A 16,336-nucleotide genomic window follows, 5' to 3' on the forward strand; every position below is an offset into this window, starting at 1 on the left:
TTCTCTTACCAGTCTGTCCAAATTCCATATTAGGACACTCTCTTGCCTTCCAAACCACCCATTGACACTTTTTACGTCAAAGGGAGTGAAGGGCATTTGAAATTGTTTTCTAATTCAGCATTAGATCTACAGTCTTACAGTGTGCACACGACATGCACATGTATAAAATCGGGGGTGTTTTTTCATTGGAAATTATTCTATATTTCTTGCCAGGAAGCATCTTTGTATTTATTTTGTCACTGTCCTTCAATTCCTCATCTCCACGGTAGAAAGTGTATAATGTGTAGATAAAACCCAGGAGGTGCAAAACAGCAACCACTTCCCACAACCCCATTCTTTTTCAAATCGGGATGACAGAAAGATTCTGGATCTAACACTACTAGTCTTGTTTGTACAGTCTTTACAGAAAACAGCCTAGCTCACCGGGATGACTCTCTCCAGACACACATTGAAGTTCTTCTTCTGGTTGATTTTCAGTTTCTTCAGAGACACTCGTGTTTCCCCAATAAACTCATTGTGACCGAATTTGTCTTCATCGCAGACTGAGATCCTGGAGTGAAAACAATGGAAAGCCACACCATTAATATTCCCTGTTCAGTCAATAAGACACACACCCAGAGGTGTTCTTGGCAGTATGTCCAGAACAAGTGCTATACTGCAGAATTATCCAAATGATAAATTGGTATGCTAGCTGGCTAGATGCTTCCTTTCAATTTTGTTTGGCATAACTCGAGAGACAATGTTAATAAAATGCAATAAAGAATACCACATGTGCCCTGAAAACATTAAATATTCCTCTTTTCAACTGAATACAGTATACATATTTTCAATAAATAAATGTACATACTTCATGTAAGTATATTCATATAAAATCTATATCTGGGGTTTCAGATGCAGGTAGCAAAAATGTAAACTGGAAATACAAAATGGTCTACTTGTTTCCTCGGTCAGTACCAAGTGTAAAAAACAACAACTTCGGCTCACAGAGCGTGCAGTCTCTTCTTCACTTGCCTATTGTTATTACTGACTAAACAGCTCTCCTAGATTATCGTGCGGATGACTGAGCACACAGTGAGAATTTTGTCCACCTGCAGGTGTAAATGGTTATATTTCAGGCAACAGAAATTTCCACATCTCAAAAATCTCCACAGGATATTTACATACAATCATAGATGGGAATGCAGCAGTGCAAAACCATTGTGTTTTAAACACATTTGCTCTCTGTGCTGCCCTATTTCGCAGGCAGGGACAGGTCGCCATGGTTACCTCAGTGTCTTTCTCTGCATGTCTTCGTCAGTGATGCCATGGTAGACCAGAGTTTCGTTCCACATCGGGTTTCGGGTGTTTCTCAGAGTCTTGGTTCGCAGCTTGTTTGACTAAACATGGATAAAAAGAGATGGGCATTGCCATGTGTTTCTTTTATATGTACTATACTTATAAAATTAAGCAAGTGATTATAACCAGTTGATGATTACCAATTGTCATTTATCCCCCTGGTACAGTATGTACAGTAGTCCCCGGTGGGTCCAGCAAACTAGAGCACTGAGCTATACCTACCTGCAGGCAGGTACGTGTGCGACGGTGGCATTTTCTCCCTTTACCTTACTGGCTCCTGGCAACAGGTGCAGCTTGACATATGGATCTGCCAGCCCATTGGAGTCCATTGGCTTCAGCCCCTGCAGGAGCAAATCATGACATCATGATATTTACCTTGAATTCAACTAAAATTACACCGTTCTTTTTCTTCTTGTTTTCTTACTTCAGCTAAAACCGTTCATTTGTTGTAGCTGCATTTTCAGCTGTAAACAATGTTTGTGTATACTGTACACAACGGATTTGGTCCTTCACATTAAGTGAAGTAGTTAATTCTAATTCTTAACAAAGCAGTTATTCCTCTCACAGAATATGGCACGTACAGTATAACAACTATAATACTTGATTCATTCTGACACCCACACTCAGTTTTTAGTAAACACTGCAACTTTCTGATTTTAAAGAACTGAGATTCCCTGTCCCAAACTCACCTTTCCTCTGATGATAGTGCAGTGTAAGGAGCTATTTTCTTGCTCATAAAGAAGGCTGAATTCCAGAGATCCCAGAGTTGCTGCAATGTGAACACAGCACAGGCATTATATCATTCACAATTCAGACATTACACACATCAGTCGAACAGTCCTATCTTTTCAGTCAGTCATCTGAAGAAATATCTCTGTGGGAAAACACAGCTCATTGGGGTGTAATGTTGGCACCAGAATCACAGGATGCTTCAGGAAGTTTGGGTTTTAAAATGCTCCCTTAGCCTAAAAGTAGTTTTCTCATATTCATTAGTAATAATAATATCAAATTTTAATTTTATACAGCACTATTAAAAGTGGCTTCTCAAAGAGCTTTACGAAAGCACACAATGAGAGGACACCGCAGAATTACACAACTACAATAAGGGTTTGGAATACAGTAGGAAAACAAAGGGGCAAACTAAGAACTAGCTACATAAAAGCTCCTCTAAGAAAGGTTTTAAGTTTTGAAAAGTGCTCAGGGAAAGTGACTCTCTGATTTTCTTAGGGATAGAATTCCAGAGCTTTGGGCCAAATCAAGAAAAAGCCCAGTCACCCGCAGTATGGAGCCAAGCTTGGAGGACAGACAGGAGACCAGTTTTACGTAATCTTACTGGCTTCATCAGAATCATAGCTGTTGGCCTCTTCCTCATCCTCCTCTGGGGGGGGCTGCTGGTGCCGAACTGGGGGGGTGCTGTAAGAGGCTGCCTGCCTCTTCTCATCCTTCCCTGGCATAACAGACCTCTCATCTCTCTGAGTGCCTGTGGAGTAAGCACTGTCCATCTGTCCTGCTGAGAAAACAACACATAGAACGAGCCACACAATAATTATTATTATCATTAACTGATGATGCAATTCAAACTGATGTGCCTTTTACTTGTTTTACCTGTCTTTTTCAATGATATTGGCATTATAGTTGTAGTGTTCTTCGGGGAAGGTTAGTTCTATAGCACGAAACAAGCAGATGCTTCACTGTAGCCTTCATGGCAAATCATGCTCTAAACGTCTGCCTCTACTTCAATCATAAACCATCTAGGGTGGAATTACTCTGAGCATCAATGAATTTTGGTAACTTCTGGTCCTTTTTTGGATCCAAACATTTGTAGTTTTATGGGTGGCACGGTGACCTTGCAGTCATCAGCGTAGCTTCATAGCTCCTCGGTTCTTTTCCTGGAGTTCTTTCTGTGTGGAATTTGCATCTTCTCCACTTTCCCATGGCTGTTTTCCCTGTTTTGGAAGGCCCTGCATGAGACTGGCATCCTCTCCAGGGAGCAATCCTACCTGGTGCCCTGTGCTTCCAGCCCTGACTCCTGTGTGCTGCAGCCCTCCCGAGGAATAAACAGCATTTTGATCATGGCTGAATGGATCCACATGTTTGCATTATTTATGTATTATGGGATTCTGGTGTTTATGAAGATAATTGCAGCTGAATATGGCCTGCAGTCTATTAAGAAAGGTATATATCTACAAAAGACACAAGCATGTAAAGACACTACAAATGAAAGAATCCCGACTGTAACTGCAGCATCAGTAGAGGAATCTCACCTTGTTTTTCTTCTGGGTACCGAGAAGGGGGGTTCTGAGAAGCTCTGCTCCCTGTAAGGTGCAAACAGAAAGTGGTCATCTCACTAGCCAAGCATTTTATGGGTAGCAATGGTTTTAATAAAGGGGTGCAGTACATTCATCCTTGGGAAATGCAAATTAATGGGTCGTATATAAAAATATAGGAAATCTTCTTTATAGCTGAAAACATTTTACTTGCTCCTCTGGAGGTCAAGTAAGTAAAACCAGTATGAACATGATACATCTGGAGTATCCATGCGTGTTTCATGTCCCATATTTCTCAGTGTCCTGAGGTCTAAAGGCCGAGCAGATGTGCAGGTGCAGTGCTGTGAGAGCACAGTGCCATGCCTTTACCTGGCTGAACCACCTGGGCAGAGGCCGGGGGGGGGCGGGACGCCTGCACTGAGCTGGCTCTCTTCATGGCTGGGCACACAGGGAGAGAGGAAGACACATTCACAGGACTGTCTCACACTCTGCACCGGCGCTGCTCTCTACCACTCATCTACACCACTTCTTCCATTACTGTCAACATAGAACATTCGGCATTATCCATTGGAAGGAGGAAAAGCAAAATTTAAAAAACGAAAATCGTTCACATTAGGGTATTTTTCTATCTTCTTAGTCTTTTTCCAGGATTTTACAGCACAATGTGTGAGGATGCAAAAGAAAATTAAGACTATAAATAAGTACAACATTAACAACTGTTTTTTTTCTAGTCTGTTACATGTTCTTTGATGAAATAAATAAAAAAAGTAGTGTAGTAGAAGCTGATAAGGTCCATATTTTCAGAGAGATTGGGGTTCTTAGTCAGGGACTAATACAATCTAACCCTGTGTAGGTGTCAAAATGCAGTGCTTCTTGTCACCCTTGGATTGAGACTTTTGTGTACTGAAATACAAGACAAAATGTTAATTTGAATGTTAATGAGGAGCAAGGTTCAAAATTCCATAGTCATTTAGGCAGTGAATAATTACTGTGCTGCAACGTTGACAGCAATAGGTCTTAATTACTGTATGAAACTGCCCAGGAGCAAGGAACAGTGAGAACAAGTATCAGAATCAATAGACATGTACTGTACGTCATGGGAGTTAGCAATCATAAAGCTAATACCTTTGAATTCACATTGCATTATGATATAAAACACTTCCATGATTCGTCTGCACATGCCATGTATGTCAGCTATGCCCAAACAACTGAACCAGCCAAGAAGGTGGCACTGATACTTCAGAAGCAGTCCTGAGTCTTACAGCATGAACCTGCTATTCCTTGTAATAGAATATTCACTGGACTGAACAAATCTGTTGATGATACAAACCTAGAAGGAGCTGAAGAATACTACATCAGTAATACAACAAGAACTACACAAAATGCAAATGTGGGCAGACACAGAAGTTATCATGAAAGTGCCAAAGCTATAATGGAAATTGAAACACTACAGCTAACCATATGGTTGGGAGGTGATATACTGTAAAAACATAGATAACACGTTAGGCTTTATGGTCAAAAAGCACAGTTCATATCTAGACATCATCTGCCATGAGAAGAATGCCATGAGAGTCCACATCTATAACAGTATGTTTAATCCTGATACCAGTAATATGAAGAAGACATTGAGCCTGCAGGGAAGAGACAACGGTACTTTGGTTAATCCTAAGAAAAGCCATTTTTTATGAAGACAGACTGAAATGACGCAGACTTAGAAAGATGAGGATGTATGGTTGTTGATGAGGGAAAGTTATTGCCAAGATTTTTTTCCCAGATCAGAGAGACCCGAACGAGGTGCCACAACTTGTAATAAGAAAGAGAAATAATAAAAAAAAGAGCTGGACAGGGTAAAAGGCCCGGTAAAGGGTGTTTAATCTATTCCCTGCGTGTCTGTACTAACCTACTGGGCCTCTGTTTATATCGCCATCGGCCTCTTTGAAGTAGGAGTCCTGGCTCTCCGTGCTGCCGGGAGCCATCCGTGACTCTGAAGGCTTGCGGGCCACTGGAGGACAGCTCCCCCGGCTCAGGTTTTCAGTGTCTGTGAAAAACGGCAGATCTGAATCACCTCGCTTTCTCGCCAGCTTCTCCGGGCTCTGTTTCCAGAGACAGGGAGGTCACCTCACATCTTTAAACACTTAAACATTTCTTACAAAAACCCGCTTCGGCCAGCAAGATGGATTTGTGGGTCAGTGATGGCGCTGGGCACGTGCAAACCACACGACTGCCTGAGTGCCCAAGGCAAACAGGATCCCTCTGCCTAGCAGGATAACACACACGTCCCACTGATGAGCTGAGAGATGAGAAAAATGCCTGTGCTGTGCTAACAAGCAACTTCCAGGGCAGAATGAAGCCATAAGACTCAATGAGAAGGCGGGCACTGGGGACTGGTTGGCTTCATCCACCTGGCCAGACACAATTCACTAGTGAGAATGAACTGGAAGGGGGTATAAGAGCAGGGGAAATTGGCTTCACAGTTTAAGCAATACAAAATGTGCCCACTATTACTATCCGAACCCATTAACCCCTTCAGATATGGTTAAAAAAAAGTTAAAGGGATTTATTATTGATCAACAAGAGGTCTATAAAACCTGTGTGCCCTTTACAGTTTATTATGCTGCTCTGGTAGCATCTAAGCGCTACACTGAATTGCATAAATCTTGTGCAAATAATCTCTCATTTGCATTGGTGTTCTACAAGTGTAGCTACAAATACTGGTATTTTACAAGTATGGTTAATTTGCTCCTTTGTGGTCAACATAAGCTTGTTTTCCTCAGTACAGTTTCCGAGTGGAAGGAGGATGTAGGGAGACAGTAAAGAGGCTGGTATCTGTGCAGGACTTGAATGCAGGATTGCTTACTGGCCTCTGAGCGCTGCTGTCTCAGTGCTCTCCTGGCAGCTCTGTAGGTGCCAGCAGCCCCATCTTCCTCAGAGCTGTAGCCACCCTGCTCAGTGTTATGGTGGATGGGGTCCCGAGTCTTCACTAGAATCAGGGAACAAGAACGATTTGAGCCTGCACGCCTTAAGCACCTGTCTGAAGGGCGAGTCACACTCACACCAGTGACAGGAACTTAACATTTGTAGTCTTCAACTGAGGTTACTTGGGGACACACAGGAATTTAAAGTTTGGGATCATTCAGGACAGGAAACAATTTTTACACAGTGAAAAGGGTGCCGTGACTGTCTCCCTCAATCAGTTGAGAGAAGATGATTGGTTGGGCTGGTTTAAAAAACTTGGAAGCTGAAGCTTCCAGGCTGGTCAATACCTTTAATCTAAAGGAAGACATCAGATCCTCTACAATCTGACTGAAGGGAAGAAGAAAGCAGAGAAGGGTTCTGAGAGAAGAGTCTTGGAGAGAGACTGTACTTTGCATCCCCTTAACATTTTAGTCGTCTGGCTAGTAAATAGAACAGGACTCAAAAAGGTTTAGGCAGTAGCTCGACGGGGTGCTAAAGGTTTTAGTTTTGTGTTTTATTGTGTTGTGTTTGGTCTTGTTTTCTTGCAATGTAAATATACAGTATAGCACTATTTTTATAATACAACAGCATTTGTGCATCTGTTTTTCTTCAGCCTTGCTACTCTTACACACTGCCCCTGGGTGTGTCACAACAGAAAGGCACAAACAGCTGATATCTGCACGTTCGAGAAACTCATGTCTGAAATGGCTGGAGTCTTGGAGGAGTTACAAGTAACCAAATGCGATGGGCCAAATGGCTTTCATGCATTTGTAAACTTTTGTATTTTATGCTTTTTTGCTTTCAGATGCAAGGCTTAATCTAGGCTCTGCCATTTAAACAAGGATTAGGATTTGTTGATTAATTTTAGGATTCTTCTCATTTAAGAAAAAGCTTCTCAGAAAATATGCATTTAGAGCATTGTTATGCTCTCCAGATGGTGATTTCTGTGTTTTTTCAAAAGGATAATGGTACGAAAACACACAGCCAGTTTAAAAATAAATTATTTAGAGCAGAAAGAAAAAAAAACAAAAGGTTACAAAACTGGTTGGTTGTCTTTAACATTTGTAAACAATATTAGGATGTGGATTTATAGTGTTCTGGGGAATTATTTGTACTGAAAGTTCTAAAATAAACAGAAATACAGAACACAGATGTAATTGTTAACAAAGGTGGATCCTTTGCTGACTTTCACAGTAAAATGCCACAACCAGAATGTCCATAATTTTACATGACCAGTGCAGATCTAACTGGTTCAGATTGAGATTACTTATATACCTAACAACTTGGATGACATTTTACACATCTTTTCACATCTGACTTCATACTACTCCCCATCAGGTGTCCACAGACTGCTTATTCAGGACAATATTCCCCACTGCCATGTGGTTATCATTATGGCAATAACTGCAATAAATTATTGCATGAGAATCCTAAAATCTCTGCCATCTTTTTAGGAAAAACTATCGTCAAGACAAGACCTTTGTTAACTGCACACTGTCGTTCTTAGCAACTAAGACCACAGCTGGCTGCTTAGACAGATTTAAATTCAGAGCGGCCATAGGAGGCATGTTGTTTCATCTCCACAATAACCTGGGTTCTAATGCATATCTTATGGGACTTGTTACCTGATACTAATGCAAAAAAACAACATGCCTTGCGGGTTTTTTTTTTCAGGGTTGTTTCCATTGACCCCTGTAACACAATTATATTGCCTTTGCCACTACAGAACACGTAAGTGGAGCAGCCAGCTACTGCTGCTAACCTGAAAGGAGCCACTTCCCCCAGAAAGTCACCCCCCAGAACGGTGTTTGCAGCGCTGCATGAAATTGGCCTGGCCATGTGGATTTGGGACCGCTCAGAACAAACTGTGAGAATGGGCAAGGGCATGAACTGTGAGATGGGCTTCATCCATCCAGAAAATGGTCTTCAACCATCCCTGGAACCAGCAGTCCCTCTCTAATTGGGTGTGAAACTGTGTAACTGTAACTTGGATGACAAGTACAATGAAACCATGACTATTGATGTCCAGGTTTCAGTTGTTGCACATTGCCATCCCATCCTGATTGATTGAAAGTTGACTGGCGAGATGTGCTGGAGATGTTGTATCCTCTAAACAAATCATGCACTCTGTGGCGTACACTGGTGATGTTAGTGCCCTTTGCTGTGTATCATCTTTGCCCATGGGAATGTACTTCTCCATGAGGTCTCACTCACACAGTGTGTCCATGACCATCTATTGCTCAACAGTCTGTTTTTACAATCCAGTAATCCACTCTGAGACAAGACAGGCAAACCAAGCCAACAGAATCCTATGATGAATGATAATGGAGTGGGCGATTCAGTAGTGGGTGAGAAGACCCAATATCATTGAAATTACTGTCATACTTACCAGCGGTGTCCTGCTCTGCACTCAGAACCTGGCTCTCCGTTTGCCCTGAGAAGTGGGAGAGATCTTAATTAGAGGTCAATGACAAAAAAAACAAACAATAACAGGAACTAGAGCTTTAAAAATGTTTTGGAACAAATACTGTGTCAAATGAAGACAAATGTTAAATATACAAGCTCTGTTCAGCAATAGATCGAATCCTGGCCCTGGAGGGAGGTATGTCTGTGGGTTTTCATTCAAGTTCACTTCTTTACTACATCAAACAGCTCATTATTGGCTGAAATTGACCTGTTTGACATCATCGCCTAGATGTTCAAATACTACTGACTTAAAGATACGTACTGTAGAAGACCTACAAACACACAGGCCCTCCAGGTTTGGATACCCCTAATCTAAATGTATCATTAAATCAAATCAAGCAAAGACAAAAGTATTTTTCCACTGCCCCGGCAATTCCCACAAGCAAAGCTTAACAGAGCTTGAACATCAGGGTCAAGGACAAAGGAAAACTAAAAGGGAAAATGGCAAAGGTCTTTTGCCATTGAACAAAAAGAAAAAAAAGTCAATGCCACCTCATATTAACATGCTCCCAGTCTGATGTGCTTTCCAATGACTGGTGACAGACTTGCTGAAGGCCATTACTGACGCAAAACAGGTAAAGAGCTAACTGTTAGCCCCGCCTTCTCCTAACATCAATTTGCATTGGTACTATTTCCATGCATGACACAAGTAGGCTTTCTGACTGAAGGTACCCTGTCTGGAAGGAGCACAGAGGCTTGCATGTTTCATCAGGCCATCCATGGCACTCGCAAAACCCAACTGCTAAACAACCACCCTGCAGCACACCAGCAATCATGGACGATGAGCAAAGAGCCGCCTGTAATAACTGTGCTTTGGGAAAGCACAAGTCAGAGGCGACAATAGTAACGATGAGGCCGGTAGTCAGCTGTTTTGGAGATAAGCATGTTTAGCTGTCAGCATACATTTGATCAGATGGATATTCCCCTACGCTGCCAGACCACCTTCCTTGACAATCTTTATGAAAATCCACAGGTAGAATACAAGGCTTGTTTTTTCAGTTTAATGTTTAATCATGATCAATATGTGGTGGAGACAGTAAGGAAAAATTCTGGTTGTTACTTGAGCTGTTGAGGAAGGCACTGCAATGCCAGCTTCACTCTCGAATTGTCTTTCCAAGCATTCTTGTGTACATTCCAACATTTAGGTTCTGATTCTTAACTTTAGGTCTTCCTCTCTGACTATACAAGCACTGAGTATTTGTGCTGGATTGTGCTCCAATCCCAGACTCTCAAGCAGAGATCTAAATCTCCAGATGGGCCAGAGAGGGCTGACCTAATTGGACTTGTCAGGAACAGAACTTTCTTCCACCTGCATTTCCATGCATGTTGTGGTGGTTTCCAAAGCTTTTTCCAATTAAAAAGCATGGATGTGGCTTTCTCCTTTGAGCAATGCACTTAAATCTTAAAGGAAATCTAATTCTGTTAAGGCTCATTTTGTAAAATAGAGTAACAATTTGACTTTTACACTTACACAGAACCAATACTACAGTAAGCATTTCCCATTGTGGAAAACTCACCTCGGCCCAGAGTCCTTGGATAGCTGCTGGCTCTCTGCTCCCTGCTGGGGGGCTCCTTGGAGTCAGCCTCCCTCTGGAGGCTAGGATCTTTGGGCTTGGAGATTGGCATGGGAGAAGGCAGAAACTGCTTGGGCAAACCCTTGAAGAACCAGGCTCCAGAACGCTTCCAGACCTGCACAACAGAAGAACCTTTATTAACACTATAAATCACTGTGTATACTCTGTTTAAATGCTGTCTTAACGATGGTGACATGTAGGCTACTTTGTGGAGTTACTGCTCTGTGTGAAGGAGGTCAATTTTAAGAAACAGAGAAGGTGTATATAATTATGTAATTTTATCTCTTTTTCTCAAAAACCATAGAATTTATGTGAATTTGCTCAGAAAATGACATTGCTATACTGGAACTCAGAGTTCAGGCCTCTCTGATCCTCTGTGGGCACTAATGTCCATAGAGCAGATTCTGTCCTGTCAGCAGGGCCACCTCACGTCTCATCAGCAGATGGCTCTCTAGGCATGCCTCAGCCCTGCCAGATTTATCAAAGCATGGACAGCTCTTAAGGAAATACCCCCTCGGACCACATTATGTTTGCAGTTAGTTTTAGGTTTAATGTCTTTAAAGAAAAAAAATGTGAGTCACAGATTACCCTGCCTTTCTCTTTTATTCATAGACCGTTCACAGCATGCAATATCAGGGTGGTGGGCTGTGGTCTTTGTAAACTGGTGTGTGTGCAGCTCTTCTAGGTCTTTTTTAAAGCGAAAGCAGCAACCAAAAGACCTGGTAAAACTTGAGTAAAATAAACCCAAGCCGATTTATGTCATTAAGACTTGTGTGCTTTGGAACAGAAACCTGCAAATGAACCCTCGCTCAAGAACCAGTTTCAGATTACCCTGCCCTAAATCAATCCAAATGACTGATGGGATACACAGAACGCTCCTCAATTACAACCGAAGAATTCCAGTGCCTCTTACCTCCCTCTGCTCACTGCAGATCTTGCACAGCCACACCGAGCGCGGCCGACTCTCCACACCGCATTTCCTGCACACATGCTGCAGAAATGCAAACACACACACACATCGGGAACTGTATCCAGACAAGCCTGAGCTGTCTTCTTTCTTGGCTGATGTTCAAAATAGTGTCAGACCTAAAGTGCCATTTTTTAATTGCAATTTCTTGTTAGCAAAAGTACACAGATACAATTATAATTTATAACTTTACATTAAAAGCTGTGGAGAAGGATGAAATCTGCCTACATGTATTTTTTTTTCTTTGACACATTGCGTGAAAGGGAGTTACTATACTGCTTGAACTCCTAGTAGTAAGAAACTTTATTTCCTGGAATGGGAAAGGCACTGGCTCTCACAGTCCGTACCTTCTTGCAGTCTTCACACACCACCGAGGCCACACCGTCCACGCCTAACTGCTCCCCGCACAGAACACAGCGAGACATACCATCGCCACAAGCGTTCTTCCGCATATCGTCCAGGCGGGTCACCAACCGTCTGGAGCAAAGGCAAGACTCGAGTAAGACAGGTTTCTCCATTGCCCAGAGTTCTTTCAGCACACCATGTTCTTACTGCCTTTTGTATTGTCTTCTAATTAACTGACAAATTACATACTGTGAACCCTGACATGCAGAGTGAAAAACACACTGGCCGACTAAGGGAGAGTCCTACCAGCCATGTTGTCAGTGCTGACAGTCTGGCTTCTTTCAGGATGAGTTCCTCCACAGAAATGACACCATCTGGTCATTCTCAAGATTTTTGTCCTGCAGAGGTCCCTCCCCATTTTATTCATTTTACAGCAGATAAGAAACTGGAAAAGTATAACATCTACAATATGTTTTAGTTAGTATAGATAAAGATGTTTTCCTTTCATTAAAGCATAGTTTAGGGTTCTTTTTTATATTTTGGACATTTGTATTCTGTTCTTTTCAAGCCCTTATAATAACCTAGCCACTCAAATGAACTGTATTTCCACCTTTCTTGACTTGTAGTCACCGAAATGTAAGATTTCTGTCCAGCATGGTGTGCTCTATAAAAAGCCAGAATGCGCATTGTTACTTAGGTGTCAACTCACCCGATACGTTCTTGTTCTAGGGCTTCCATCTTTTCTGCCCTGGCAATCACTCTGTTGATAATCTCCTTCTCCTCGTCCGTCAGCTCTTCACTCATCCGCTGTGGCTCTGTCCGGTTCGAGTGCACCGTCCAGCTGGTGCCCATCCTGCCATCCGGACAAACATGCGCCATTAGGGCACAGACACGCGGTTCAACATGAACGGTTGCTTTTCATTTGGCAACCCCAGTTTTTACAAACTAAGTAGACAAAATTAGTAGGAGTTAATCCCCACTCCTGATGATACCATGTGCGAACCAGTGTTTGCTGATCAAGTCATACTATTGAATCCTCAAGTCATTGGCAATTTGGGTCAGCTTAATTTTTAAGTAAAAATAAGACAATGTTTAAAAGAATACCTGTTAATTACAGATATATTTACACATAAATTTTGTTAATTACATATTTATCTTTGGCAAATACAAGTTGCCTGAGTACCTGATGTTGCGATCCCTTGTCTTAACACAAACTCTATGAGCACTGCATGGCTAGAAACTGCAGCACGACGTTCTGAGAGGTGAGGTCTGGGGTCTGGGGTTAGTTTTCAGCACTATACTACTAGAAATATATTTTTTAAACTGAACCACAACACTGTTGCCTGGAACAGAAATGTCCTGCCTAGAACGGAAGGGAATTAGAAATCGATATTTCCAATCAGATATATCCTGATTGGAACAGGCAGAGTTTCTTCAAATGTCTACCTTGTGGTGAGAAAATAAACTTGGGCCACTTTATTACTGACTGCTTGGCTGTGGTGAAGTTGAACCAAGTCATGGGACTGTTCTCACAGTCCACGGTCTGGACACTCCAGGCACAAGGCGATTGACTTGATGTTTAGTTTCATCACTATATTTTCGCCTGTGCAATCTCAGCAGTGCTTCAGATTTACCTTGACTGAGAGTTGTTTCTTCGTGTCTTGTCTCGCAGCAGTGACTCCTGTAGTGCACAAGGAGCACGAGCATGAGCAGACACCTCCAACCCATCTACCCATCAGAGTCATTATCCTTTCACACACTGCAACTCCAAAGAGCTTGACAGGGGTGCTGGCACTCAATGGAGCAGAATGTATTTCATTGACATTACAGCTGCCTTGCAGAAACTGCTGTTTCCTGGAAAGCCCAGAGAGCCCTGACCAGCTAATCCCACCTATATCTTGGCAGAGCTTTGCCAATTATACACCCCTTGGGGGATTCTGGTCAAAGTCAAGCCGTGACTCAACTAGTGAGCTTGGCCTGCGCCTAGCATGAGCCTTTCTGCTGGTCGAGCCACATTGAGCCCCTCCCAGATTTACTTTCTATGGCTTGAGAAATAACAATACTGAAGTTTACATTCAACCAGGGGAATCAAAACCTCAGTTTTCAGAATAGGCAGCTTGTGCTATACGAGCTACAGTACTGGCTCACTGAGGACGTGTCCTATGTACTTAATAAAATGTGCATGAAGCATAAACGTGCTCCCACATCCCCAAGGCAAATGAAGATGGGATGAGCTCACTCTCTATTAATTAGAAAACGTGCTTATTAAAAATAAACTCAAGTCTAGCAGTCTCATTAGCAACACCCAAATATTCAATATGTGCTGCAGCTGTACTTTCATCTAGGGGGAAAAACAGTAGGTCAGATGCAGTTTCTAATGTAATCAGTGATGCAATGACATATTTTTGCTCATTCCACAATGGAAAACCATTAATAAAATCTGTTTAAATATGATTACAATACCCTACTTTTTGTACTACTCCTTCTTAACAGCATCTTAATATCTCGTGATAGGTGATGCTGCCTCTACACACTAACAATTTTGATTTTAGAGTTACTGGAATCTCAATTACTAAAATTTAGAAAACTAACTTCTAAAATGACTTCCACTTTCCACTGTGGAAAAGGAATAGTATTGAAATTATTAAAATAATTAATAAAAACTCACATTTTAAAAAAGTCACAAAACAGATAACAGTTGTGTAAATGCTTGTTCTAACTGTTAGCTCCTTATACACCTTCCACTGGCACTCCTGAGACTCTGGGTGCCTTTCGGTTTCCAGTATGAGTATGAGGACTTTGAACACTGGACAGCCCTGCTTTCTGCTCTGTCGCTCCAAGACTATGGAATGGTCCCCAGCCCATGTCTTGTAAGGGAGTCAGCACCCCTTCAAAATGTACCTTAAGTATTCACCCTCACCCCAGGTGTTTTCACATTTTATTGTGTTATAAAATCATGATGCATTTCATTGGGATTTTTTTACATTGACCATCATGAAACACTATAATGTTAAAGTTAAATCAAATTTCTACATATCCTCCTAAATTAATCATGAATATAAAACAGAAAATAACTGCATACGTATTCAACCTCTTTGTTATGACAATCCTAAATAGCTCCCAACAAAAACTGTATCATGGATGTAGTAATGTAGTAATGTATATACAGTATGTGAGAAAGAAATCGACAGTTCTCAATTCTTCAAGGTATTTAGCAAGGAACAAAAAAGAATGTTATTCCAGACACTTAAATGTACCTTTCAAAAACAACAGACAATCAAATAAAGATCAGCTAACCTAGTTGTGATCAGCTAACCTAGCTATAGTTGTGATATTTTACGTTTCACAGACACAAAGGATAATGCGATCGATCTGAGCTATCTGTGCTATTGCATAACATGGTAGCAACAGCAGTTTTCCTCTTGTTGTCTGAAATGTTTTGGCACAGTGGGAACATATGTTAGCACAGATGAAAGTCTACTGAAATCTAAGATGACCCAAGTACCACAGAGCAGAGGAAGAGGTGTTCAGCATTATCGTTTCAGTAAAGGTACAAAGTACAACACTCCCAGACAGTCTCAACCAAGTAACCCGCCAAATTAATCAACTAGTTCTAGAAGTATCCGCGTCCAGGAGTCAAAGTCTAACTAGTCCAGTTCCCTCAGGCAGCAAGTGTCTGAGATCATGAAGCTGACCAGAGGCAGTTTGACTTAAGAAGCAAAGACACCTCTCAAAGTTAGGATTTTCTTGAGAACATTCTTGAGATTTTCTTGAGTAAATATATATTGTCACTCTGCAATAGCCTAGATTCTAATGTTTTCAACCTCACAACACACATTTTCTCAGAATGTAATTTATTCTGTTTGAAATGAATGCCTCAGATTTAGTCTCCTGAGCTCACTGGTGAAGCTGGCTCTTTGGCCCAAGCTATTCATTTTTTTTTTAATTAATCTAATAAAGCAGATTAATGGGTCATGGGACTGGTTATGAATTTTACCAAAACTCCCTAGCTAATAAGCCCGGTGTCATTCAAAGGGATACTGTACTCTGTAATTCTTTTTAATATTATGTCAGAAAAATAGTTCATCTTTTGTAGAACACAACTAATGAAAAATGAAACACCAGGTTTGTCTTGCAGAGGCTTGAAATCGCTATGCAACGGAATTCTCTTTTGTTCTTTTGAATTAGTGTTTTCGTAGTGCAGCTGGCCAAGGGAGAGGAAGAAAGGTGACTCATGGAGTATAAAAGAGAAAGAGCGCCCCACACAGAGCAGCATGGGAGCACGGCCATGCCACAGAGCTTCTCCGTCAAGAAAACAGGCCCGCTGATTAAATCCAGAAAATATTTCTTGGTCTCAAAAGGGGTACAGGTGGGTAGGAGGAGGGGGGAGGTCAGCAATCTGCTGAAACACTACATTAAAAAATAAT

General features: G+C 41.6%; 1 protein-coding gene across 3 annotated transcripts in view; it reads right to left on the reverse strand.

Moving 5' to 3' along the window:
- LOC102697844 (rabphilin-3A) overlaps window positions 1–16,336 on the reverse strand; it is a 47,455-nt gene that overhangs the window by 8,667 nt on the left and 22,452 nt on the right. For all 3 annotated transcript variants that reach the window (XM_015366141.2, XM_015366140.2, XM_069182123.1), the window contains 14 exons: window positions 12,619–12,762; window positions 11,912–12,041; window positions 11,511–11,588; window positions 10,541–10,712; window positions 8,947–8,991; window positions 6,460–6,582; window positions 5,503–5,640; window positions 3,972–4,040; window positions 3,600–3,650; window positions 2,669–2,845; window positions 2,025–2,104; window positions 1,602–1,676; window positions 1,267–1,376; window positions 424–550 (listed from right to left, as the gene is read on the reverse strand). In XM_015366141.2, the coding sequence (XP_015221627.1) occupies window positions 424–550; window positions 1,267–1,376; window positions 1,602–1,676; window positions 2,025–2,104; window positions 2,669–2,845; window positions 3,600–3,650; window positions 3,972–4,040; window positions 5,503–5,640; window positions 6,460–6,582; window positions 8,947–8,991; window positions 10,541–10,712; window positions 11,511–11,588; window positions 11,912–12,041; window positions 12,619–12,762 (1,519 nt within the window). The remainder of the gene's footprint in view (window positions 1–423; window positions 551–1,266; window positions 1,377–1,601; window positions 1,677–2,024; window positions 2,105–2,668; window positions 2,846–3,599; window positions 3,651–3,971; window positions 4,041–5,502; window positions 5,641–6,459; window positions 6,583–8,946; window positions 8,992–10,540; window positions 10,713–11,510; window positions 11,589–11,911; window positions 12,042–12,618; window positions 12,763–16,336) is intronic.

This window comes from Lepisosteus oculatus, chromosome 22, assembly GCF_040954835.1.
Source record: "Lepisosteus oculatus isolate fLepOcu1 chromosome 22, fLepOcu1.hap2, whole genome shotgun sequence".
Classification (NCBI taxonomy): domain Eukaryota; kingdom Metazoa; phylum Chordata; class Actinopteri; order Semionotiformes; family Lepisosteidae; genus Lepisosteus; species Lepisosteus oculatus.